Source organism: Pholis gunnellus (assembly GCF_910591455.1).
Source record: "Pholis gunnellus genome assembly, chromosome: 8".
Taxonomy (NCBI): domain Eukaryota; kingdom Metazoa; phylum Chordata; class Actinopteri; order Perciformes; family Pholidae; genus Pholis; species Pholis gunnellus.
The window spans coordinates 10,058,435-10,085,486 of NC_136534.1; the positions used below are offsets into that span (position 1 = coordinate 10,058,435).

The window sequence follows — 27,052 nt, forward strand, 5'->3', positions numbered from 1 at the left end:
AAACTGAATGTCAGCTGGAGAGGAGTGAAAGTGTCCGTACTTGTGATAGATGGCAGCCCCGGTCAGCACCATGGAGTAGTCGTTGGTCCATTTGGAGGTGTAGCCCCAGCGCTCCTTGTTGCTGTCCCAGAAGTGGCTGCGGGCCGGGTAACCGACAATGCGGTCTGGGAAACTTAGCCACACCGTGAAGGCAAAGTCCACCTGGACCGAGATCAGAGAGAAACGAAGAGACAGGAACGACATGAGGCCAGGAAACCAGAAACACATCCACTGTGTCCAAGCGACACATAATAGTGGTAATACAATTAGATGTACAACAAGAACTTCTGCAGCATGTTTTATTTAATACAAATGGCCGTAAATGTAAGTTTTCTGTTAGTCTGACCTCTGTGGTGGAGAGCACGGTGTCCTCGTCCAGACTGAGTACAGCGTCGGTGGGGATGGTGTCGTAGGGCAGGAAGCGGCTGCTTATCACCTGGCGTGATTTGCAAAAAACACAGACGCTCAAGCAACATGTGACTGGTTGCTAAAAGACGGTAAAACGTTTTACCGTGCAGCTCAACAACAACAACAACAACAACAACAACAACAACAACAAGCAGCGTATAAACACGGCCAATATGAGCTCGAGAGTTGATGCATCTTGCCGCGTTAACAGCAGAGCAAGTCATATTCAATATACAAGCAGACATAAGACCAATGACAGCAGAAATACAACATTTCACTGATCGCTAAGTCATCAAAAATAAGGGCAGGAAGGTTGTAGGTTTAAATGAAGAAACAATGACAGAGAAAGGTTTTATAACCACTTTCGTTATTTCATTAATTTTACATCTAGATGAATTCATTATTTTCAACTGAAGGCTTTGAGTGTTGAATGTGAAATGGCTTGTTTTTTTTACCTTGCTTTCTCCTTCTATAACAATGACAGGAACCGAGGTGACAGGCCAGCGGTGCTTGGCAGGGAGAGGTTTGTCACAGTTCCACAGAACGATCACCTGCACAAAGGGATAAATAGGTTTAAAGCTTAGTCATCCCAACATGTTCATATTCATTCTAATGAGAACTATGTTAAAATAGAAGTGTGTTCATGGTTGACAATCCATGTCTGGCTTATAAATATATGTACAGATCAAAACCCCCACAATGAGGACTTTTTGTCCCAATTCAAAGCTCTGTTTTATTTATTTATTTAGTCTCTATTTATGTGGAAGACGTCCTCTTTCTACAGCAGAACTATTTTCAGAAACTGTCACACCGCCTACAGTTACGTGACAGCGACAAACTGCATCGCTGTTAATGTTAAAACAAAATGTGCTGCCACCTTCATGCTGGCCAAGCAGTTTTAAATCCAGGAAAAAAAAAAAAAAAAAAAACAGAAGCCACATTTATGGTGAATCTGCAAAATGCCAGGGGTGTACATATTTATTGAACACAGGACACTGTCCCTTTTAATGTCTTAAAACGGCCTAATATGTGTGAATTCACTGAAAAATGACAGTTATCGTCCGACAGCTGAACAGCTATGCATTGAAATGATTCTGCAGGTAATGGTTTCACATTGCTGTAGGATAATAGCATCTGTAGACGAGTGGCAGGGTGGATCTATTGTGGCAGGAACGTTTGGAAACTATTTAGACAGGCTCCCTTCATCTCCAGCATGAAAAGGTTTGAAAAAGTTTCAAAAGCAGTTTTCAGCAAACACCGGTGATGTGACAAACCTGAGAAATGACACCGACACGGAGACAAACAGACCTTTTTATCTGCCAAAGTAGCTCTGCTCACTTTTCTTTCCGTTTTAACATCTTAAAACACTCATCGGATAAAAGGTCTCCGTTATAGTTTTATGGAGCATCTACTCACCCTCCCATCAGAATCAAGCAGTCACCAATCTGATCACAGCTGAGTGAGTCATGAGGTGTGATGTGTTGGGTGTTTTTCTTTTTAGTTACCTGAGCGCAGTACTGGGATTTGGCCACAGCCACGAGGAGCTTCATGACCGGCTGGGACTGGGAGACCAGTGGGCTCACCACGTGAACGATCGCGGTGAACTTGGTGTACGGCTTAACACCTGAGAACAGCCGGGACACGGAGATGGTGAGCAAAGGAGCAAAGTATTATCTGCATCGTGTTCACTCACACAGTAGTATCACGTGAGCATGGAAACGGCACCAACCCTTCGGATATATGTTGAAGTATCATCATAGTTGGTTGGCATTACCGTCATACCGGTTTACTATCACAAATCTTAAACTGAACTGCACAAAGCTGAATTCTATCTATAAATAGCATTTCTTTGAGAGCGTCGAGCATCTCTTAGTTGGTGCTTGTTTACTTCAAGTTGTCGAGTTGACTTGACATACCGTGTAACTGAACCGGTCTAATTAGGCTTGGAGAGGAAACGGGGCCGGTTAACCAAATCCCAATGTCAACAACGAGCCCTATGTCGGGCCAATTAACCAAGCACACATACAGCATGGCAGGTCTAATTGGAGAGTTCCTCTGTGATAAATGGTGATTTAATAAAGACGTACTTCATTACGTGTGTCGCAATGTCACCGATTCACGTTTACGAGTATTCAACAGCTGTCACGCACCAGCTGTTCCAGTGCTCCGTCTTTAATAAAAATCAGTCTAAACCTTAGGGGGGGGGGGGGGCCATAAACGTGGTTCTCAGCATATAGCATATGCACAAGTGATTAACTGACCCAGCTTAGCGTAGTAGAAGGGGAAGTCTCCCAGGTACGTCGAGTACTGAGGCAGGGTGAAAAGGCCTCCGGGCAGACTGTTCCACATGAGGTTACTCCTGGAGGTGTGCTGCAGGACCCGGTCCTGGATGATCTGCAGAAACAGAGGAGGAGGAGGAGGAGGAGGAGGAGGAGGAGGAGATCCACATTTATGTCTTCTGTAGAGTGGTCAATAGATTGCAATTGGTAGAATGTCACTCAACTGCTCACAATACGTCCCGTGTGACTTGTAGAAGAAAAAACAAAAGACCACAAGGCCAAGATTGAGTATTCGGAGGAGTGTTAACAGTGGTAAGATGTCAGCTTGAGCCCAGATCTTACACGTCGCTTTCCTTCAAACTAAACAATAATCACACATCAGTCTTCTATGCTGTTTGGAAACCGAAGGCAGACACAGATCCTCTGGCACTTCTCAAGCAAACAAAACAAAAAGCCTGCAGACTACAAATGAGTGGTTTTCATTATGCCGTCATGCCTTTGCATAGAAAAAACATAAATTCAAGATTAGAAGTCAGCGGTAACATCATTTCAGCTGTTCCATAAGCCTGATCCAAATGTAGAAGTTTGTTTGTTTAGCTCAATATCACATACAATGTGTCGGTTTTTCCCCCCTCCACCAGAGCTCTTAGAACGTGAGCGGATACCATAATGAAACACGGAGCGTTCTCTAAGGCATGGGGGGTAGCTGTTGGTAATAATCCGAAGCCAAGGCACTGACATCTCACCAGCCTCGTACTACGGCATGTTTTGGAGACGGGTTAAAATACTGAGAGTGTAAACAGATCGAAGATCAGCTTCTTCGGGGTGTAACTTTATCCCAGCCCTGCCTTCCGACCTCGTGGGACGAGGCCTCTGTAACACTATCTGAAGGACAGCAGCTAATGGGCTAACAACACGGCTGACATGCAACACAACTGAAAACCAGCAGTACTTCTCCTGTTTGTTAGAGTCAAACATTTATTAAACTAAATAAACATCAGCCGAAAGCTAAAACAGCAGCCTTTATTCACAGGGCCAGTGCCGATAGTGGCTGGTGAATTTTGGGGATGCCCAGAAGCATGACTTAGAATGCAGTGAAACATTCTGCATTACTCACCGCCAGCCTTAACGCATCCTCTCGCTCCCTTCATCCGTTCACATTCCTCCCTGCTCTCATCTGTGCTTGTTTGTAATTCTAGCCCAACAGCAGTGAGATAACCTGCTACTCAGCAGGAGGAAGACAGATGAATGGAATCTGACAGGAACAAACTACTGACATGATTGATAGCCGAGCCGCAGCAAGAAACAGCCTCAAAAAAACATTACGGTAGAGTTTGACGGTATATATACACCATTCCTATGGTTTTTAAAATCTAGTCTGGAACGGTTTCATTGTGGGCAATATGTCTGCAACGACACGGTCTGCACTTGTAAGATACAAAGTCAGTGCAAAGTCAATAACTGATGAACAGAACCGAGAGACTCGGAAAAATAAAATCAACAATGGATTCACGCCATATTTGTATTTGTGTGCAATCAAGCACAGTTGTTTTCGTACAGCTGAAAACAACAGAATCACAGCAGTAACATCTGATATTTTCCAAATTACTGGATGCAACACAAACACAACAGATGGTGCTGGAGTCAAGTGCAAAGAAATCTCACACACAAATAAGTAACATTTCATACAAGCTGGCAGATTGTGTGCACCGTCACCTGATTTGAAGGATGTAGATGGATGTAGAGGATGTAGAACAATTTCTACAGCAATATATTACAAACATGCAATTAATATGTATGTGTGTACCTCCAGTGTGGTCAGTACTATCTTCTCCACAGAGTTGAAATAAGCCTCCCAGAGGAACTGGGTCTGGTGCCTCAGGGACAGGATCTTATCCTGGTGGATGGAGCGCACTGTTGACGGGATCTGTGAAAGAAAGAAATACACGTTAGCATATTTACCCGCTGCCGAACAAAAACAAAAGACAGTCGTCCTGTAGAAATGCACTGGGTATTGTCATTTTACCAACAAAATGCAAGGGTCTGCAGAAAAAGTGCAAGTTCTGACTCAATAACTAACTCAGCTGTCATATGCAGGAAATCAGCCTCGAGGAGCTTTGGTCACAAACATTGTTATCCTGAAGAAAACGATGACTTGTGAATCCTCTGATGTAAAACGACTTTAGTCTCCACCTCTAGGTTTCTACAGCTGTAGCAGCTGTACGTGCACCTACCTGTAGTAGCAGCCTTTCATCTCCAATCACGGCTGCCGTATTCCAGTCGATGATCTCTGAGAAGGGCAGCTCCCAGCCATTACTCAACATCACTGGCACACAGGCTGCCTGTAAGAGTAAGGCACGCACACACACACACACACACACAAAATAGACTGTTCGTTAATGAGATCAATTGTCTAAGAAAAGCTGCTCTGCGGAACCTGTGATGCTCGTGACCGGTATCGTTGGTAAAAATGCAAACATACACCGGTAAGAAATAATGCACTAATAAATGAATAAACATAGTTTGTATTTCTACTGGCAACAGTATAAAGACATATGCATGGCATATGGCCTGTGCTCTGCCAGCCCATGTCATCAGTGTACAGGGACCGTTTCCCAAGCAATCAAATCAGGCAATTTAACCAAGAGAGGCCACGTATCTCCCAAAATATCTCCATTATCAGAACTGCTGCGGTACCTTGATGACTAGGCAGTGCTGCTTCACAAAAACGATCATTATGTTCATTGGAAAAGAAAACAACATACTTGAACATTCAACCTCACCCTTGTCTGAAAGATTAATGAAATTAAACCGAAGTGTGTGTGTCCATGTTTGTGAACGTCCACGTGCAAACGTTTGTGCCCTAAATGTGCAGCGTGGTGCCTGCGGCGCCCGGTCCTATAATCTGTTAAGCAGGGCACCGTTCACCGATTGGCCTCGGTTGCTCACTATATACACGTGCGCGTCCCGGCACAAGCAGCGCTCGTCTAATCTCCTCGCTGTCATTAGAGAAGGCAGCAATCTGCTGAAACGCTGCCGTGCTTTCGCTACCTATCCGCTCTCACAGACCAATCGACGAGAGGCTCCCGTAAAGCTCAATCCTCTCCCAGCTCATCACATTACACAGAGAACAAACATTCATTAATACAACTCACTGCTGTGAGCTTCCTACATTATGCGTAACAAGAGAATCTCAACGCGACTCTAGCCTACTGCTTGTCCCATCATCTGCATTGCACCACCTGATGCTGCCAGATTAATCATGTGAAAATCTCCACTCCTGACTTATTGCACTGCTTCCTATCTGGCCTGCAGGAATACTCACTTGAGCCAATGTAACTAATGCAGCAGCCAAATCTCCCCAAAAGTGTGCCTGCCTGCCCCCCCCCCCTTCAACTACTGCGCTCCAGCATAAGGCTGAGTGAACAGACACAATAACACCTCCAGGCCGTGGTCCAGCCAACTTCTGCATGTTACCTCAACAGCTTCATCCATCAGTCCGCTGTCTGACCTCGCCTCGGTGCTGCCGGCTCCCCAGCGGTGCAATTATCTCCCCATTCCAGTCGATAAAGAGGCACTGCCCATCTTCTATTGTAAACTCAAAAGTCATCATTCTCTCAAAAGCTAAAATCTCTCTCTTCCCGGACTATTTCGCCGCTATTGTCCCAAGACTGGTGCTTACAGCACTTGGCACAAACATGACTCACAGAGGGAAAATGACGCCATTACTTTGGTTTCTGTGTGAAGACAAAAAAAGGGCATTTACAATGATTTTCACTCTTCTTCGCTGGTGTTAACAAGTATTGCCTAAACACTGTTTAAATATGCCCCCCCCCCCCCCCCCCCCCCCCAAGTGTCCTGCAGCTTCAATGAGAGGATGGAACATTCCAAACAACAGAGGTTTATGTTCAGATACCCGTTCTGATCATAAATAGCAAATACTCACTCGCGGTATAGTCATTTACTTAACGTACATCTTCATCATTCACCTACCTGCATTGGGATTTACTGACTAATAACTTTTGTTTTGAAGAATCAATATTGTTTTAAAGGTTAATATGCCCCTAAAATGTGGCAAGCCTTGTACCTCCATCCCCAGCAACGGTAAATCAACAAAGAAGAGAAAATACGACACAACTGCCTTACATGAAGCTGTTCATTAAACCCATCCTATAACTATGGTCTGAGCCTAAAGCACCGTCACTGAAGAAGCTTTACCATATCGGTCCACCTTAAGTGAATAGGCCGACTGAGTGAATCAGCCAATAAGATAGACGGGCTCAACGCCATCGGGGATCAGGCACACTGGTTGAAGACGGTACCGGGATTAAAAAGAGTAAGTGTAACGTTAAAGGAGAGGATATGACGACTCGAGGGTGTGGGTGAGGAAACTTAAAGAAATGGAAAAAGCAGGACCAGAATTGAAAAGTAGAAAACATCGAGAAAGAGAGAAGATATACGGCCGGAGCAGCAGTGAAGACACTGAGTCAGAGGCAGCTGTATCAACACTTTAACACAATGACTGGCAGTGGGTGAGAGAGCTACTGGAAGTAGCGCAACGCATCACTTTTTCCACTTTCAATCGCTGATTAATGGCTTTATTGTTCGGTCACCACAGCTTCAAGATTTCAGCTCAACTTGTGTTCGGTCACGATGCTCAGCTGCCAAAACCACCCGTACTGATATAGACACACCATCAAAACTGAAGCACAAGGATCTATGTGGGCCCTCCTTTGATTTGGGGTTTAATTGGGTCCAAATATTGCAGCGATTCCTTCAAAATATGACATATTAATATAAGTACCTGTATGGTTGCACCCACTGAAAAAAAAATCCTATTTTTGAGGATCCCAAAAACCGACCGTAACACATTCTGATTGACTGACAGCTCAGCTCAGCAATAAGGAGCAACGTCTGCATACGCGTCACTGACCTGCAAAGCCTCCAAGAAGCGGAAGGAACCCAGCCGCCGTCCTCGAGGTACCAGACAGAAGGTGGAGTTGTACAGCATCTCTCTGTAGTCATACCTGTAGGACAGCAAAGAAGAGAAGACATCAGGAACAGAGGAATGTGTACTCACATGTACAATGTACTAAAAGCAGCAGAGGAGAGAACAGAGAAGGCACCTCTAACCACGGAATACCTGGAAAGCGGCGCGAGTACTTTCAGGAAAAACCCCTTAACTTTGATCTCGACTCCTCTCCCCTCTGTAAACCCCTCGGCCTCTCACCTGCACATCTCAACAGCTCTCCCTCCGTCCAATCTAAACCTCAGTCAGCACTACCTTGGATTAAGGAGCTGCTTGGAATTCCTTCGGTGTCAATATTACATGCGAGAGTGGATCTCTGTGTTGCCTGGGGTGGGTTTCATTAGAGAGGACGGAAAGTTCTATTTCTCAGTTCATTATTTGACACTTTTCAATGCTCTGCCTCATGTGCATTGATCTGAAACACATTGTAGTGTACAATATATCACAAGAAGGTGTCTGCAAGTACATACTTTACTGCAATAAAGAGAAGAGACTGCTGCAGACACACAAGGCAGCAAACTAAATGTATACTAGTATAAAAGGAATATACACAAAGACACGAGACAGAGTTGATTCCCAGGGCGCCATTTTTGGGCCATCTTAACAATTCCAATACATCCAACTACAGACCCATCGTTCTTTACCACACGCTGTCATGTTCCATATTGAAATCTGCTGGGTTTAGTTTTTGATAATGAGTGTTAAAAAAATGTCGAGCAAAGGATTTTTTAATTCCTGAAGTGTGACATCTAAAGTTTCTCCGGGTGTATAAGCATCTTTTCATGTGCTCTTATTCTCTGCATGGCAGAGAGAGCACATGATGGGAGTTCTGTTAGGCTCCATTAATTACATTAACCGTTACACACAAATCACCAAACACAAAGTCGTGTTTATGGGGGTCGCAAATGAGTGCAGTGTATGATTATGCAATATCTATATCGGGATAATCCCGCCTTAGACTACACATTTACAGTTAACAGCCACCACGGTGAGTTTAGAGAAGATCAACAGTCATAAAAAAAAAAAGCATAAAAACTACAATTAAGCTTGATGCCATCTATAGTAATAAACTTTAATGTATCAGAAATCCATTATCCACCAGCACATATTAGCCGGCTAAAGTAAAGAACACTAAAGGCCGGGCAGCCTCACAGATGCTCCTCCGATCTGTGCGTCCATTATGAAACAACAATGTGATTCACCAGTTTGAGCTACGTGACAGGCTATCATTTAGCATAACAAACAAATAATCCAGCCAGATGCACAGAATAACTGACCCCCTTTTTTTCCAGGCCTATTAAAACTAAAGTATAGGTCCATATCTGGGCCCTGGCTGGCCGTAAATCTCCCATCCATCCCATTTCCTGTCAGTGCAAACTGTCAGAAGGGACCAGATGTTCCTCTCCCTGCATACCTCCATTCTCCTCTAGTCTTCCAGATGGCTGCCTGTGGGGAGGAGCAGCCTCCCCGGTATGCTACCGCACGTCACTGGAGACGTTAAGGATGAGCGTTCAAAAATATCGGCTCCATAACCCGGCTCCTGTCTCTGTTGTTTTTTTTTTGCCCGTGCATGTTCCACAGATTGGTCTCATTAGCAAAAAAAAATAAAAGGATAGATGTCAGTGAGGAGGAGTTAGTCACACCCTGCATGTCACAGCGATGTCAGTCATCAGCTCTACATGAGAGGTAAATCCATGCTCTTTCCCAGACCCCCCCCCCCCCCCTCCCCAACATGCAGATGGCTGCTGGTGAGCAGAGCAGTCTCACAGCAGCAGATTCCATTGAGCTTCAAATAGGCATTTTTGCCACCTCCCTATTGTGATACAGTGCAAATATAATAGAATAAACACTGTAATAAAGCTTACTTAAATTACTATTAAGGGTATTATCAATACTGCAGGACTAATATGGAGATAAACTACTGTTCAACAACAGGCTGCACCATCATTATCTAATGCAGCATCATAATTACCCTTGAAGAAATTATTTCCGTGCACATTATCATGTAAAAATGTCACCATATAAAGAAAAAGAACAAACAACACAGGTATTCCCCAAGCATATCGAAATCTGTTTATGTGCGTTATCTTGATCATCCTAAATTGAGATTATGTAAATAATTAAAGAAGAGAATTAAACAGTGTGTCCTACTGTAGAGCTGTGCATAGGAGAGGAGTTAACCTCAACCAACTGTTCGGTGTGAGCACACTGTGGGTGTGTTTCTTGACCACGCAGTCGCTCTTGGTTAGAAACTACCATCATTTAGAGACGATAGATCTTTTACATGAACACTGAATGTGTTTGTGAGTGAGAGAGAAAGAGACAAGTAGAGCTGGGTCCACTTCTGGTTTCTGCCGTTCTGGTCCAGTGTATAAGCTTAAACGGATACTTCACCCACCAAATGACCATTTTGTTTTTTAATATCAATCAATAAAATGGCCAAAAACTGATGAAATCCTTCATGAATTCAAGTAAATTTAACAACAGCAAAATCATAAACATCTGTTGACTTCACCACCACATCTCGTATCAATAATCTATTATCTATAATAGTCTATTCTGGGACATATATACATTTTAACGGTAAAAACAGTAAAACATCACCTTTTGTTTTAAATTCTATGGGAGATGTACTGTTATGCTTTCTCTACATAAACCCATTAATTCAAGGATCATTCAATTATTATCGCATGAAAAGGAACCCGGTGTGATTCACTGAAAGAGAAAACAGGATAACAGGAAGAGAGCTGGGTCAAAAAAAAAAGATCAACCAGTCTCCTAGCAACAAGAATGGATGGTGTGAAAAAGAAATGCACGTCTCACTGTCAAGAGCCCGAAGAGACTCAGAAGAACAGCCCAAGTGTTTGTCTCTCATAATGTGTGTGGACCACACACATTCACAACACAACAACTCAATCAGAGGAGACCTTCAGTCACAGTAATGAACAGCAGGCTCCCCCCGAACCGCCTTCTCCTTCATAAGTGAGCTGAGTTATGTATCAAAATATATGGTGTCCGATACCAGATCCAGCTATTTGAGTCTGCGCATCTCTCTTTGGTAGTTATTGTAATACAGTAAGCTGGACTAATTAATTAGAAAAGTGCAAATAAACGGTCATACATACAGTCAGGCATCAACAGTTTAACCTCTTGGAAAGCTCAGCTGTGGCTTTATTTACTATATGTTCCTTCATCTGTACCATGATGCACAACATGTCCAAAGAGGGGCGTCAGTAGTTAAGTTGAATGAAACATAATGCTTAGAAATGTTCCTTTGAATAATCCAAAATGACTTCCAGACAGAGAAAATGCCAACGCCTGGATTCTTGTAAATATACTGCCCCCAGTTCATTGTGCAGCCATCCCTCATCTTGGTCACAGGAAGAATCCTCAACAACTGGGAATTCCCAAAGATGAACTTCAGAGGAGGGAAAATGTAGATGGCAACTCTAGTACTCTCTCAGCCGTCTCCCATCCCGTAAAGACGTCTCATCTCATCTCCCGCTTCCTCTTCTCTGTCACGTTCCAGCCTAGCTGACGTTGCCAGGACTGTGAGTTCAAGCCAGAGGAATTCCAGCCTGAAAGGCACCGTGTGAAAGTGACTGTCGTGGGATGAGAAAGGAAAAGACGGAGAAAAAACAAAACAGCGGTTGACAATCGCCTGCTGTATCCGAGCCCCACACAGCCAGAGCCACCCATGGCAAGAATGTCACATGCACACACACACACACACACACACACACACACACACACACACACACACACACACACAACGCAAACGCACACATAAAGCCTCAGTTTGATCTCTACACACACCAGAGTGACTTGAATAGCTCGGGACGCTGCCGGACCCTCTCAGACCGGCCGGCTTTCTTTCCCCCTGACAGGACGGCGCACCGAGAGGTGGACATGTGCGACACATGGTGACAGGCCCAAAGGAGGGAGAGCTAGCGTGCTTTATTCACGCACAAAGACGAGCATCAAATGGAAACAAATAAACCTCCCGTTCCGCAAGACTTGCATTAGACCTCGTATGCAAAAATCATAGATAAGTAGTGGTTTGAGGCCTCAAGTTCTGCATTTTGGCCAGCGCCATTATGGGTTTTGGCTGTCGCCAGCTTGGTTTTTTTTTTTTTGCAGGCAGTGAACAGAAGTGGCCATATTTGGACTGCGGACGAGTGACGTGGAGACACGGTATACCACTGTGGTAGCGACCTGTCAATCATAAGAAAACCCGCCCTAAAGCACACCCTGCCATATGGTCTATTTGACTCTAAATGGGACCATAATCTACTAAATCAACATCATGCGGTATTGAAGAAGACTTGAAAGGACTTCTATACAATCTGACTTATGTTAGGCAACCAGAGGAGTCGACCCCTGATGGCCAGTAGAGAGAAAGCAAGTTTAAGGCACTTCTGCATTTGGCTTCACTTTTCAGAGCCGGAGGTCGCCGCCTCGTAAAGATCGACACTCACACGCCGCGTTTTCATCGTCACATGGCTGTTTTGATCTCCCCGAGGCGATCAAACGGCTGCTGGAGATGTGGGGTTAATGAGCAGCCCGCACACTCGTGTTCCACGGGGTTCATTAGCCATCAAGATGAATGTCAGAAAGCAGACTGGTATAAAAAGAGTGCATCAGGCCTCTGAGAAAAGAGATCCCTGAGGATTGTGGGCACATTAGACGTCAGCAGCGGTTTTATGGGATCTGGTACACTCATCATAAGCAAGAACCCCCCCCCCCCCAGAGAATGTTAGATGTGTGTGTGTGTGTGTGTGTGTGTGTGTGTGTGTGTGTGTGTGTGTGTGTGTGTGTGTGTGTGTGTGTGTGTGAATAAAAATGTCACTGATACCTATTCAAGCAATGCAATACAGTTAACAAGTTAACTTTAAGAGAGAGGACAGAGAGTGGACAGAATAACTATGAGGAGTGTGACACTTACTTGCCTGAAGTTATGGAGCTGAAAATACTCCACTGGCCTCAGGACGGGAGCGCCGTATGAATGAGCTTCACTGCACGAGCTTGTACTTTATGGCATAGTTAATCTGGACTGTTTTACCTGCAGCCATGATAGATGAGCAACTTTTTGTTTAAGCGATGAAGCTCGATAACGTTGCCTCGAGCAGGAATGGGGATGCAACACTGGGGGGGGGGGGTGAAGTGGATAGCAGCAGCGCTTAAAGGGAAAATAACATTTGTATTTATTGAACAACAACTAGACTTGATTACACAAGCGTGGCTGTGTCATGACACCTGGAGGCTGAAGGTGCATAATTCAATTATTCTGCTTTATCCTTTAACTTCATCATTTTTTTCCAAATGTAAATTGCCCAGTAATGCGTTTATAAGTAAAAAGGTTTCTGTGGTGGATTATCCAGTACACATTGCATAGTTTCATTCTGAAGTCATCTAAAAAGAAAAAGAACAAATTAAGGAAATGTCTCCCTTCGTGGTGAAGCATGAACCCAAGTACTGCAGTACAAACATCCTCATGGTTATTTATAACTTCTGACTAATGAGAAAATAGAATTGTCTAAACAAACAGGCATAAGAAAAATCAGAGGCAGTTCAACGCGAGGATAATTGCTTAATTTTTCTGAGCCCTATTAGTGGCAACAAGTGGACAAAAGTACACTTAAGGCTAGGGTTAGTAAGTTTGACAAACTAGCAAGAGTACACTAGTGTTTAGAAACAATCCCACCCAAAAACCCAGCCCTGTGTGGCCAACTCTTTCCAATGAAAGCAGCTAGCAACGTTAGCTCCATGAATGGCTAAATCAAGTGCCTTCAGGCCTTCGTCCCAAAAACGATCATAATGAACATAACCACCAAACGTGACTATTGACTCGTCCTCACCGCTACAAAGCTAGCAGACTGTGGAATACTGACGGGAAGACAGGCTGGTAGCTCGTCCAATCATTTCATTCGGCCCGAATGAAAATGACTTATTACAGTCTCGCAACAGCCACAGAATATGTTTCTTTTTTCTGTTTCATCATTTGATTCACATTGGTGTAATGAGAATTTCAACAAACCACTACAAAAATGTTTTTGAAGAATATCACCAACCTGACCTTTAAATGACATCGTTTGTTTTCAGTACGCATAACAGACGAAGGTGCAGAGTTGTTAGAGACACTTCACGACGGTGTGAGAGCGATCATCGCTGATTAATGGGCTTTGAGGAGCACACTACCTGCTCCACCCGACACGACTTTTTGAAAAACAAAGCATCTGCTCATTTCCTCAAGGCACCTCTGGCTCACCCGTCTTCCTCTGCTTAATGAGTTCCAAGACGGCTTTATAAAACATTTACAGACGCACAGAGGGGGGGGGGTCTCGAGCTCTGCCATAGTTCTACATGACCCCAGGTTAATTCACCTAATTACTCGGGTTTGAATCTTCTATCACGCTTCTTTTTCTTGTTCCCCCCTCCTCTGTATCCATCCATCTTAAGCCCTCTCTCAACCAGCAGAACCAGAAAGCAAAAAAAAAAAAAAAAAAGAAATCTCTACAAAACATCCCTCCCTCAAAATGGAGTCATACACCCCCCTCAAGTTAGTTCCAGTAAGCGCAGAACATACTGACCAAAACACGCAGATTCATCAACATCCATCCAGAAATGTTGCTGCTGGATTCCCCCGAGTTGGGAGGAAGCGGCCCACATCTCTAATCAGCTATCCATCGGCTTGATGAGGCTGATGAGAGGGATGCTTTGAAGTGCTCTGCGGATGCCAAAAAAACCCAACAAGGGAGTGTTGGAGATAATGAAATAAACCCTTTAATGGAACAGCCATTAGCGCCGAGAATGTCAAGGCTGACTTGTAAAGTCAGGCAACATAAAGATGTCAGTCGGGCACTTCGGGGTCAAACTAGTTGGCCTTCAGTGGCCAGGGAGAGACTTGTGAATGAATGCGAAGTGTTATGCATTTACTTAGAACGTATCGTGTATTTCCAACCAGGACATTGCTTTTGTAGCAAACCCTAAAAAAAGGGGGGGGGGGACGACAAAGGAATTGTCTAGAGCTGACAAACACAGATTTCTTGGTCAAAAAACAACAACATGGCTCTGGTAAATGGCCCACTGTAAGGATGAATGAAAGTCCCAGTAAGTGCGTCTCATCCAGAACCAAAAAGGTGAAGGTTGAGCAGAGTAATGGGAGCGGTCCCTGAGCTCGAGAGATAGGGCCTCGCTGGTGCTGCTGCCGCCGCACCGGCTGTTCTGCATGAGAGATAAGTCCGGGTCAGGAATGTCTCTGATCTGGGCCAAGCAGCGACGGATGAAGGGAAGAGATACAAGGATGTGAGGAGGCCGATCGTGATGAAGAGGACAGAGGGATTGAATGACACAGAGGTGGCGAGTGAAGCAGAGGGGGGGGGGGGGGGGTACATAAAACGAGCGACGAATGTATTGCGAACCAGCGGCGGGCGAAAGGACGGAAACGGGAGAATACCGGAGGCTAAAGAGGACGGAATACAGACGGGGAAGAAATCAGCAAAATGAGGAACAAAGCTGTGGATGAAATAGATGGTTATGTATGAATGCATCAGCATGTGGACCGATATATATTTTTGTTTTTACTAGGGTGAAGACTCCTGTCAGCTCCGAGACAGCCTCCTGCTTTTAATGGCAGAACAATGTGACAACAGCCGCGACGGGGAGAAGAAGGCTTTGTAATGTCTCTCTAAGTTCAGAATACGGGATGCTGTCAACTGAATTTGCCATCAATGCACCATCAAATGGACTTGTGAGCCGTGTCTGATCTGATGCAATCCATCATGCAGAGAGAGAGAAAGAGAGAGGGATTTAGATAAAGCCTGCCTGCTGAGGAGAGCATCTGCCTGGACTGAGAGGCCCGTTTTGAAGCATTTCGTGTGTGTTCATTTGTGTGTGTGTGTGTGTGTGTGTGTGGGTGTGATTTGGGACGATATCGGAGCGGTGGTGCGTCAGCCAAACTGGAGGACCATGTACGAGCATGTGTGGCTGTGTACAGGCATGAGGTTTTATTCAGGGCATACCGGGGGGGGGGTAGAGAGTGAGTAGTAAGGGGGGAGGAAAAAGGAGAGAGTTCATGTTGTTTTTTTACATGTACTGGCTGTTTACATCATAAACGGGTTGCGGGCGTGCGACCATGAGCGTGTGTCCATATGGCAGTTATGACCAAGGACACCACGAGGGATAATATAAAGCCGAATATCCAAAGGGGGTCAGCTGAGGTCAGTGGAGGTGATAGCGCCGCAAAGCCAGCTTGGATCATCAAAACTGTCCCCGCCAAATGTCACACAACCCTCAGAGGTAAGATACGATGTTAAAGTTCAAGCTCACTGGAAAACATCTGAAACCATCTTAAAGAGCAACTTTTCCCTCAGAAAGTGAAAGTAGTTCCAGTGGAAACGAAGGTTGAACTCACCGGTGATCAGTAGGTTATCCAAAGAGACCAATTTTTGTAGTTTTGGAAAGAAGATGTTGCTGCAAAATGTTAGAAAATGTAATTATGTTTGTGAAAAACCAGGGGAGGAGGAAGAAATGGATGAATGGATATCTGGAAACTTAAACTAAAGTGGATGTATAGACACCACTAGAGGTAAGGGAGGTCCTTTTATTTGTGGTGAACCAACCCTTTAAAAAACAAAACATAAGAAAAAGAGAGAAAATGGGAGTTCATCCAACCTGATGACGGAAAGCCTCAAATGCACGGGGAGAAGAATGGCTATAGGCCCAAAGCTACTATGAAGTCGTGAAAGGAGCGGCTTCATTCTGCTGCCGAGAGAGTAAATGAGCGTCTCGCCAAGTCAAGCCACCAAAAAAAACCAAGTGTAAACAGTCTTTTCACTCTCAAGAGGCAGAAGATGATTACCTCACAATTAAGAGACCACAGAGGAGAGAAGCCCCATTGCCTCAGTGCGTGAAAGAGAGATTACAGGGTGGCGGCGGTACTAATGATGATGGGGAAGGGAGAAAAAAATATATACTGCAGTTTATCCCGGAGGATACACAAAATTGCAGGAACTATCGGAAATGTGTGACACTTAGCTAAATACAAACACTTGACTTATACGATGCGTGAATGGCGTTTACGACCTGCACTGGCATCTCTGGAAGTCGTTCTCACGAAGGCTTGCATTGAATGGAGGGTCAGCTTTGCCGTGTGCCCCTGCCTGCCACCCCTTAGGTTTGAACCCATCTAATAAATCCTCACTCACTGGTGTGAGGACCATGGGGGAGGAGCTAATCCTATACTGGTGCCATGATACACCACACACAGACACCGACCCATCTACCGGCTGTTACCGACCACAAGTGAGCCCCTGCTGAGTGCACAAGCTCACAACATTAAAACTTTTCATACACTCACAAGGTGAAGTAAGTGAAATTAAGAGGACGGGGTAGAAGTTCTATATAGTCCCATTATATCGGAGAGAAGGCCGTCGTCCCTACGGCTCCAAAACATTACTGATTGATAAATATGTATTTAATTTTTGTGTGAACTGTCCTTTTAAAAACAGGAAATACCAACACTGTTGCACAACACAGGATGTTGAATGGGTGACACTATAAAAGCATGTGAGATCAAAGTGAGGGCAGAGGGGTTGTAAATGACTGTAAACCAGTTAAAGCACAGTCGTCACTTTTTACTCAACGGGACATGCACACCACGCCTACTATATATCAGCCCTATGCAAAGGATGCCGAGTTGCAACTGCTTGTGTACAGTCACGGTTTAACATCGTCGAGAGGTGGCAAACATCTGCCACAGTCAACTATATTAATTATTGATATTTTTCAGACTGTAACCTTCTTCCACTGAGGTCATTTTTACCAAACTGCCAAAAACCTCTGGAGTTTTTATTTTAGAAAAGTTTACAACAATGAGCATTTGGACCAAATTATTGCTAATAGGAGTGTGGGGGGGGGGGGGGGGGGGGGGGGGGGAGCCCACCTGGTGCACATCATCAAGAACCTCTCAACGTTCCGATGAAGAACCGGTTACCCTGATCTCAGAGAGGAACGTGCTGCGTAACGATAACTCTCCGAGGCAGCCGAGTTCCCTCTGCATCCTCTCAGACACAGACCGGTCCAGAGCAACGCTTCACCATCTGTTAATGAATTCCACGGCCAGCAGTGCTCGCTGCTGCAGGCAGGTAATTAGTTTGAACAGCGGGAAAGATCAAAGACAAACACTTCCTGGCCTGCCCTCAGGCTGTGACCTCACAAGGGGAAGTCGCCGATTTCACCGTGTGAGAGAGGGAACCAAACTGTGTTGAGCTTAGTCAACACAATGAGAGTCCAAGTCAGTTCAGTTTGAATCAGCAGGAACTTTTCCTTTTGATAAAACAGCTTTGAGTCTCTGGCATTATTCACCTGTTCTCATTCAGCTATTACGTTGCTTTTCTTCTCGACATAATTTGGTGAATTTAACATTAATGTGAGTCTAAATGATGACTTAATCAGTTAAAGACTGCAACAAAGAAGTTGAATAAGGCACTCATTTCATGGAAGAGTTGAGACTATCACATACTGAGGGTTATCTTCACGTGTGCTGGAGCTTCCCGTCTACTCAACGTGCAGATTAAAGCCCTTATCTGACAAAGTGGAGTCCAAAGAGGACAGCAAGAGATAGCATATCTGTTAGTGTGTGTGGGTGGGTGGGTGTGTGTGTGTGCCAGTTTTATCTGATGATCCAAGTCAGTACCCAGCCAAGCCCCACAACATGGTGGCTGGTAATTTCTGTGAGGTTACACGAATACAGCCCAACATGGTGCCCAACGGTGACGGTGATGCAGCTCCAGAGTCCCTTCGAGAAGACTCGAGGACAACCAACTCATCAGAAGAAGTCAGCTCCTCTCTCAGAGATAGGGGCTATGTATTATTGTCCTGTAATCCCCTCCTCCATTACCAAAAAGTTATACATGCAATATTTAAACTGAATATTTTGTGGCACTGAGTCAAGAGACGTCCGTGGGCTTGGCAGGTCTATTCTCCACACTGACTGAGGGATTAAAAGCCCATAGGATTTGGGTGGCCTTGATTTTAAAGTGCCGATTAATTCTGCATGTAGCTCTCACAACATACTTAATTGTACATGAGGGATAATTGAGAAAGCCCCCCCACCCCCGTCATGCCGAGCAAGCAACTTATCGGAGTGTTTGAAAGCACTTTAAATGTGCCTTGTGTGTCACGCAAACACCGGCGTGCTGAGTGATGGATCACTTCCAGAAAGTTACATCTTTGTCCTCAGTTGCTCCATCGGTGGCACTTCAGATGGCTTTGTTAAAGAAACCCATCAAATATTAACGTGGGATTTACTTATTTAGTCATTTTTTAGATTCTTTATCATATTTTATAACACTTAGTTTCAAGATCTGGTCCACTTTTTCTTCCCCATACACAATTCAACCGATCAAATTATTCATATCATTGGACGAGACCAATGGGTTGAGGTGTAGGTACAAGAGCAGCTTTAACACTGAAGCAAACGTACGAAAAAAAGCTGCCTGAGGTCTGGAAATGCCCTCTCTAATCAGGCCAAAGTGTCAAGACACAATAAAATAAAAATGGATTTTAGATCAATCTCTGTTACTACCCTTCTCATCATCTCAATCACCATGAAGTGCTGCTTGTGTTTCATTATACGTTTCACTTTTTCGACTTAGATCCACTCCCCTGCCTTAGCGTTCCGTCCGGCCCGACTTGAACACATCTGTCAAGCAGCACGGAAACTGTGACACGTGCCTCCACACGATGACAGAAAAAAAGCGCTTCCTTGGAATGGACCGCACTCTGCGTCTGGCCCACGTTGGGACGTCCCCCTTTTTCCTCGTCCCCACTCTCCCAGCATCACCTGCACATGTCTGCCAAGGCCGAGGCATACATCATCCTGTCCGGACGTGAGAGAGAGAGAGAGAGACGAGGCGTAGCAAACAAATGGCGCTGCCCTCTGTCATGAACAAGTTGCCTCCAAAGAGAGAGTGCGGCTGAAGCCCATTCAAGCAAAGGTAAAGGCAAAGCATTTGAATCAGAGAAAGAGTGTGAAAGAGAGTTCCACTAAAGCACACAAGACTAAAATGACCGCAATAATATTGCTACAAGTTGCCAGATTTTGATTGCTTGAATTAGGTCGTACCAGGTCACACCAAGTGACTGGCCGAGAGCTGAAGTCAAGGTGACGTAGAGCTAGCTACTTCACAGGCACCGGTCGTAACTATTGAGTGATGAGATGGGAACTTTGATGGTAATACCCTCTGTTCACCCTCGACCTCCCTCTCTATAAATCCTGGCAGTGAAAAATGAGACGGCGAGTCGACTGCGTGCTTCTGGGAAAAACAGTTCTAGTTTCCGGGATTAAGCAGAGATATATATATCTGTCTGTCTGTCTGTCTGTGGCATCACGTGAAAACAAAAGATGATTGATGAATGGGAAAAGCTGTGATTTACAGTACATCAGGTAATCCAAAAATAATACAGTGAGTCTTTCTCCCTTTTAACAGTCAAATACTACGTCTATCAGCACATACACACCAACTATATAAGAAGGCAACTTTGAAGATATCTGTAACTCATACAGGAGAGCAAACACAAAATCAAATTCCCTTGGTGTACTTTGCTTTACTGATGATCATTTGAAGCATCTAAAACTCTAAATCTTTGTATATTTGCAGCTCAGAGGACATCCACGGCATCTCTTCTTTACGGAAAGTAAGACCGAAGGTGACGATATTCTGCAGAAGTCATCGGCTTACCTCGAACCAATGATGTTGAGGGTGAACAGGATGAGCTTTAAATCAATAGGTCAGCCCCACCCGCCCCCGTCTTTACTCAGAAGTCAGCTTAGCCATTTTTGTACGACATGAGGCCGGTATGAAGAACAACAACGCCGGTCATGTGATAGCCTGGCTACTCTGTTATCTGCTTTCCTGCATTTGTTTCCATAGGTATCACTTACCACTAACCCTAACCCCCCCGGCTCTATAGGCAACTGTGCATCATCCATCTAGTTTAGCCCTTCACTCCCTCAACTCAGGACCATTAGACCTGTAGGATGAATAAATCCCCTCTTAGACAGTATTCATCAGCCACAGGCTGAAGTGAAATATGTAGTTTGCTATCGTGAAAGAATCTTAACTATTATATTACTACTTTAAAAGTCATATGCAAACAAGAATACTGACATACGGTTCCTGTTCTTTTGTCTGGATCATTACAAAAGATGAACACCAGCAGACAGAAGATATAAAAAGGTGTTCCCAGTCACAGACCAAACTGACAACACTGTGTATTGGAGATACACATATCACATACAACAGCCACTTCAGTATTGCTTGTGTGACAAAGGGACTTGAGTTTACTTGTTGGACCCTCGTGTACAGTCAACGCGTGTTGGCATCTAAAGGTCTTCACTTTCATACAGAAACTGGACAACAACAACACATGAAACAGTATTTAAAACACTGGCCATTCCCAAAATGACCGTGCGGTCGTGTAAATGTAATTTCTCGGCCTGCGTCGGCAGAGTGCAAACATATAATCTGTGTGGAGAGGTTTGTGGTTCACCAGCCTCCTTCCCTGCCTGCTGCATCATTCAGGGCCAACTGTCAACGGTTTAGTGGCCGAGCGGAGTCATAAAGGACGGCGAATGAAGAAGCCTTCCAGAAAAGAAAAAAAAAAAAATGGTGTCCGTTCACAAACTGAAGACACGGAATTAACCACTGCATCACAGACTTTAAAGAGCCCTGATGCACCGAGCCAGTTGGGCCCCACGGGTGTGTCATTATGGGATTCTGGCCAAACAGGGCCTGCAGTTTTAGGAATGTGTACGGTGAGCAAATAAGTAGCGGAGGCAGTCGGTGAAAGAGCTTTCTGGCTAGCTATTCAGCCTTTTATGAATCAGACATTTCACCCACTTCGTGCGATCGTATTTTATGTGCTGCCTCGCCCTCTCTTGTTGTCTTTACCGAGACTCCAATGCAACACACACCTTTGTCAAGCAGTGCCATTTGTAGCCGTTTATGCTTCTGTGACATTTCCTGGAAGACAAACACGGACCTAGCCCTCTATCTCTCGTACATGCACAGGACGCACATGCATGTCGGTCATCTGAACGACCGCTGTAATATTTGCATGTTTAAGTGCCACTTTTGTTTAGAAGCAATCTGAGAAAAGGTGGCAAACTAGTAAATATTCAGTTACTCAGAAAAACCCCGATTATCGTTTTGCCCAAGCTCTGTAAAGCCTGCATCAGGTTGGCCGGCAGCCCTGTGCCAGGGGCTTTGGCCAATACTGAGGATTAAAACCCTGCAAGTCTATAAATACACCTAGCGGACCAGCGGCAGCACCCAGCCAGCTACTGCACTCACCTCGCACTGCTGGGTGTCTGGCTGTTTTCCTCCGCTCTGCTGCTGCTCTCTTGCTTTTACTTCGTCCCTCCGTCTTGCTACTTGTGTTCCTATACCACCCCCCCAACTCACTCTCAGTTCGTCTCCCACTCTTCTGCATCCCTCCCTCTATCCATCTTGTACTCTCTCGCTTGGCAGGGCCTCTTAATTGGAAACAAGCTGTGAGAGGGCTTTCAGTTGGAGGTTTTAAAATTGCATCTGACCGGCCTCCTGCTGGAACCGTTCTTCTCTCCTTTGGCTGTATCACAGACCTGTGTACACACAGTGGCTGAGTGCAGATGTCTGAGGCAGTGTGGTGGAGAGGGAGGGAAGCAAATGAAGTTGACTCTACCCACTGGCCGAAAGAAAATAAAAAGCAGTGTGACATCACAGGTAAACAAGCACATCCCACACACTAGACCTTTAAGCTGTCAAAAGACCATGTTATCTCAAGATTGGAGAATTGGGCTTACACTAAAATTACAACTAAACAAGAACAATCAGACAGTGTACCGTGCAATGCCATGTCCAAATGTAACAGATGTACAAATGTTCCCTTCAAACAAGCAACACATGTCCACACAAAGTATATCAAAAACCCATACACATTCCAAGCCAACATCTGGAGAATAAACACTTCAGTGGTACACAAAAAGACATGGCCGTTACATGGCAATTATGGCGAGAGGCTGCATTCAGTCTGTCACAACTTCCGTGTTGTCAGTGGGAGAGGATAAGAGGGATTTGTTGCACAAAAGGGCCGCAGCCGGGCACAGAAACTATTACTTCCACCCAGTTAGACCACAGACTGTACTGTCTGACCCACAGGGACAATACAACTCACTCACAAATACACATTAACCTGCATGGAGAGCTCAGTACTACCAACAGTACATATGCATTTAAGCAAAATCTGAAGCTATACTTCTAATCTCTGCTTTGTGTAAGGGAGATGATATAGTGTGGAGTAAGCATAAATGTAGTGCACATACAGCTGCTAAAATATTTGACTTTTTTTTAATACAAAATTGGGTAATGTCTTAACCTGAGTCTAACCCTGTCCGTCCAACAAACAGCTGCTTAATCAGGAAGATATTGGGCTCAGCTCATTTGCTATTTTCCCAATTTGCAGCTTGCTGCAACCAGCCTGATCGCACTAGTGTGTCGTCTACAGCACAGTACAAGTCAGAGACCCGAAAGCAAATATTGATCTCCTTGACAACTGGCTTCCTTGACTACTGTCCCACCCACCCTCTGAGTCTCAGCCCCCGGTTCAGCTCCAAGCCGGGCCATGGAGCCAGCGTGGGTCTGGATGCGATTACTGACCGACAATGATTTCGCTGTCGGGAACTGATGAATCAGTTCTGTCAGACGTAATGTTACCCATTTGGATTCCCCCCTAAAATAAGAGAGAACCCTAACCCAACCTTTAGTCCAAACAGACTTCATAGAAACCGCATTGCAACGATAGGATTTGATTGGTCCACTGTGCTGCTGACTAGAGCCAAAAAAAGGCAATTAATTGGCACTTGATATTATGGGAGCCACCGCATCTGGAGCTTCCGCTACAATACAAAGAAATCTGAAGGGATAAAACAGGTTGGACACCAAGAGGTATAAAAGCAAAGTCCACTGGTGGTAACATTTTAGAACGGGCTATTATTGCACACGAGTCCCAACTGTGTTCTGTAAAATCACTGCACATTGCAAGATATATTTTACAAGATCCGTTCCAAACAAACTTCTCATAAAAAATGTATAATATCTGGCTCAGAGATGCACTTTTCACTTCTTACATGTACACAAACCATTAGAAAATACGTGTTGTGAAAACGCTGGTCTTTAAATTATGACTCAGTAGTGAGTATCCACTCTAACCAGCATAGTTTACTGCTACTGTCGGCGGTATTCTATCTGTATGTGCAGCCTTATTTTGTGTTACTGACTGAATGATGGAAAGTCCAAAAGACATGATTTTTGGCCAACTTGATCATAATGTCAGTAAGATTTGAAATGTGTTGCAGCAAGATAAAAGTCACAGATGGGCTTAAACTAGTGTACGCTCCTCTCCATTTAAGTGCACAACTTTCTGTAACCATATTAGTTGAAGTGCCACACTGACTTTGATGAATGTTAGGCCTCTACCAGCACTAGGGGCACGGATCAGTATATTCATTTGATTTAATTGAACAGGAATTCCCCAGTGTCATGGGGATCAAACCCAGGCCTGTTGACTGATAGCGATGTGGCTTACTGAGGATGCACCGACTGAGAACCGCCGAACATACTGCAGCCATGCAAAGAAGCTAAGCCGTCGAGGGCTAGCGAGGTACCCGAAGCCCGTTTTCTCCCCGTATGCTACTTAATGACAGGAGGATTAATTCCTCCTCTGGGATACGACTCTGACGCCACCCATCTCACTGTGTGAAATGTGAAATCACTCCCTGGCAGAGAGAGAGAGAGAGAGAGAGAGAGCAGATAGCTCATGTCTTAAGAGTGATACTGAGAATGTTATTCTGCTGAGCCAACGAATGAACCTCATAAGCCGATACCTACCCACACAAAGAGGAGAATCCCCCGAGCATCAATGCTGATATTAACACGCAGCAGAACCAGTTTATAAATTTGGAGACGGAAAGAAAACACCTCACTCTCACTGTAATCCATGTTGCACGCAGGTTTCACATCAGACCCCTTCCAACATACATTGAAATCTGTTACCCAAACTGAACAACTGACCACTAGATAAAAGGGTCGACAAGGGGGTCAAGCACGACAGGCCCCCCCCCAAAACAACGGAGGGGTCACGGAGGACACGGGTTGGGGCCGGGGCATTCCTGGCTCATGCGGCTGGGTTGGTCTGGGAAATGACTGAGCAAACAGGGGCCCCGAGTGGCTTCCCCTTACTGGCACCAGCGCTTTTGTCCCCGCTAATCCACTCCGAAGAGCCACGGTCAAACACCCAGCGCCACACAGCCACCAGTGACAACACGGCACAGTCTGGGGGGGGGGGGGGGGGGGGGGGCACGACATGAATCCCACTGGCCAGAGCAGGGGGGGGGAGACAGACGCCGGTTTGCTCGTCAGATCTGGGCACAGAAAACAAGCGTGGCTTAACTGCAGTACAGGGTGGTGACCACGGAGCAATTTTCTGAGGCAATGGAGCGGTGCAACATTGCCTTCTGGAGGAGCGGGGGACTACTGAGGAATGTATAACCTTTCAGGCTTGTTAAGAGTTGTAGCAAATTAGACATTATCTGTGCGCATTTTTGTTTTGACATTTCCTGTCAGAGAGGACTCGTAATACACCGACGTTTGAGAGCAAGAGAAGCAGATTTATCCACCGCTGCAGGCTGTCGACAGAGGGAGATATCAATTGAATTACATTAATACAGGAATCTACTCAGCCGGGCCTCGTGATGTGTAATTTGGGAAATAAAGTCATGTGATATGAGGACTATTTAAAAGCAACAAATCACTCGTGTCCACTGAAGCGTTTTTAATCGCTGTTGAGAAAATCAGATGTGCAAAATGAAGAGGGGTTAGATGAGGGGAAAGGTGGGACCTAGATGGTCCCTCAGACAGTTTGTTTGTAAATAGTCTCATCATAATGCCTCATCTCTGGGAAGTATAACGACAAAGGGAAACAGACCCATACTGCGACCGGATGGTGTGAACTGAGACACTCTTGCTGGGAAATCAACTGGATAGTACTTACTTGTCATACTCTGCGTTGTCTTTATCACAGCGGGCGTCTTTGTGCTTCTGCCAGTCCTTCCCGTGCTTACAGGTGGTGAGGAGGACCACGTCCTCAGAGTTATGGACATGATATAAAGCGTTCCTGGTGTCTGAACCTATTCCTGTTAGGTACCTCTTCCCCTTAAAAACAAGCATGTACTTCCTAAATGGGGGAATGGTGTTATGTTTCAAGTAGCCCCTTTCCCCTCCCGTCCTGGGGTGTTCTTTGGAGAACAGAGGGATGGAAACGTCAAAGCCGGGCCTGAAGTTCTCGGTGCTGATGCTGGCCTTGGCCAGCATGGCGAGGCCGATGTCGAAGCCCAGGTCTTCCGTGTAGTCCGGCCAGGTGCCCGAGTACAAGTTGAAGATGATGTGGTTTTTGCCCCCGTTCCACAGATGAAGGCTCTGGACTTTTACTTTCAGGTTGTGCACATACTGGGGCGAAAGCTGGTCCCGGTCCAGAGTGTCCAAACTCAGGACGAACAGGCACGCCTGTCCCGGGTCAGGCGTGTAGAACATGGATCCTTCGATAGAGGACAGTATGTTCTGATAACTCTCAGACATCTTCTCCCCTTTCTGCAGCGGGTAGACGTACACTTTAAATCCCTTCTTCTGGCACAGGGAGAAATCAAAGCAGGACTCCATTCTGCAGCTTTTCCCGCTGAGAAAGCCCGAGTTGGCGTCCCTCTTCTGTCTGGGAGATATGTGCTCATCGTGATCGTCGCTCCGGTCTTGCTCCCAGGTGCTGAAGGGCCGCAGGGACCCCGGGAAGTGACGCCACCGCGCCCCGGGACGATAGCCGGTGAGGCTGCGGTCATCGCGCCGGCTGGGACCCCCCCGGGACAGCGGGACTTGTATCCCCCCAAAACAAAACAACAGAATGAGACACGCGCCGGCGGAGAACAGAGTTAAGTACCGTTTTTTGGCCTGCATGTGTCCTCCGATCTGAGATAAGATGTGTGGCGATAAATCCGAGAAGTCTGCAAGTTTTTGGTTTCACCACCTCCTGCGGGAGCGCTCCTCCGCCATCTTCCCACGGGCTGCAAGGGTCGCGCGCTCACTTCTCCCACCTCCTGCTTCAGATGCCTTTCACAAGTCCGGGACCTGATCCAAAGCATGTGGGCGACTTATAATGTTCACCCAACCTCGCCTCCTCGTCAGTAGTTGTATCGACTAAGTGACAT

The 27,052-nt window shown here is 45.4% G+C and overlaps 1 protein-coding gene across 1 annotated transcript in view; it reads right to left on the reverse strand.

The window, feature by feature from the left end:
* The window catches only part of LOC306700553 (exostosin-1a-like), a 30,646-nt gene extending 3,784 nt beyond the window's left edge, over positions 1 to 26,862 (reverse strand). The window contains exons 1-9 of the mRNA XM_079165593.1: positions 25,849 to 26,862; positions 7,660 to 7,753; positions 4,961 to 5,068; positions 4,534 to 4,653; positions 2,709 to 2,841; positions 1,953 to 2,071; positions 903 to 998; positions 386 to 475; positions 41 to 201 (exon numbers count right to left, since the gene is read on the reverse strand). Of these exons, the coding sequence (XP_079021719.1) occupies positions 41 to 201; positions 386 to 475; positions 903 to 998; positions 1,953 to 2,071; positions 2,709 to 2,841; positions 4,534 to 4,653; positions 4,961 to 5,068; positions 7,660 to 7,753; positions 25,849 to 26,801 (1,874 nt within the window). The 5' untranslated portion in view covers positions 26,802 to 26,862. The remainder of the gene's footprint in view (positions 1 to 40; positions 202 to 385; positions 476 to 902; positions 999 to 1,952; positions 2,072 to 2,708; positions 2,842 to 4,533; positions 4,654 to 4,960; positions 5,069 to 7,659; positions 7,754 to 25,848) is intronic.
* Between the last annotated feature and the right edge of the window lie 190 nt (positions 26,863 to 27,052).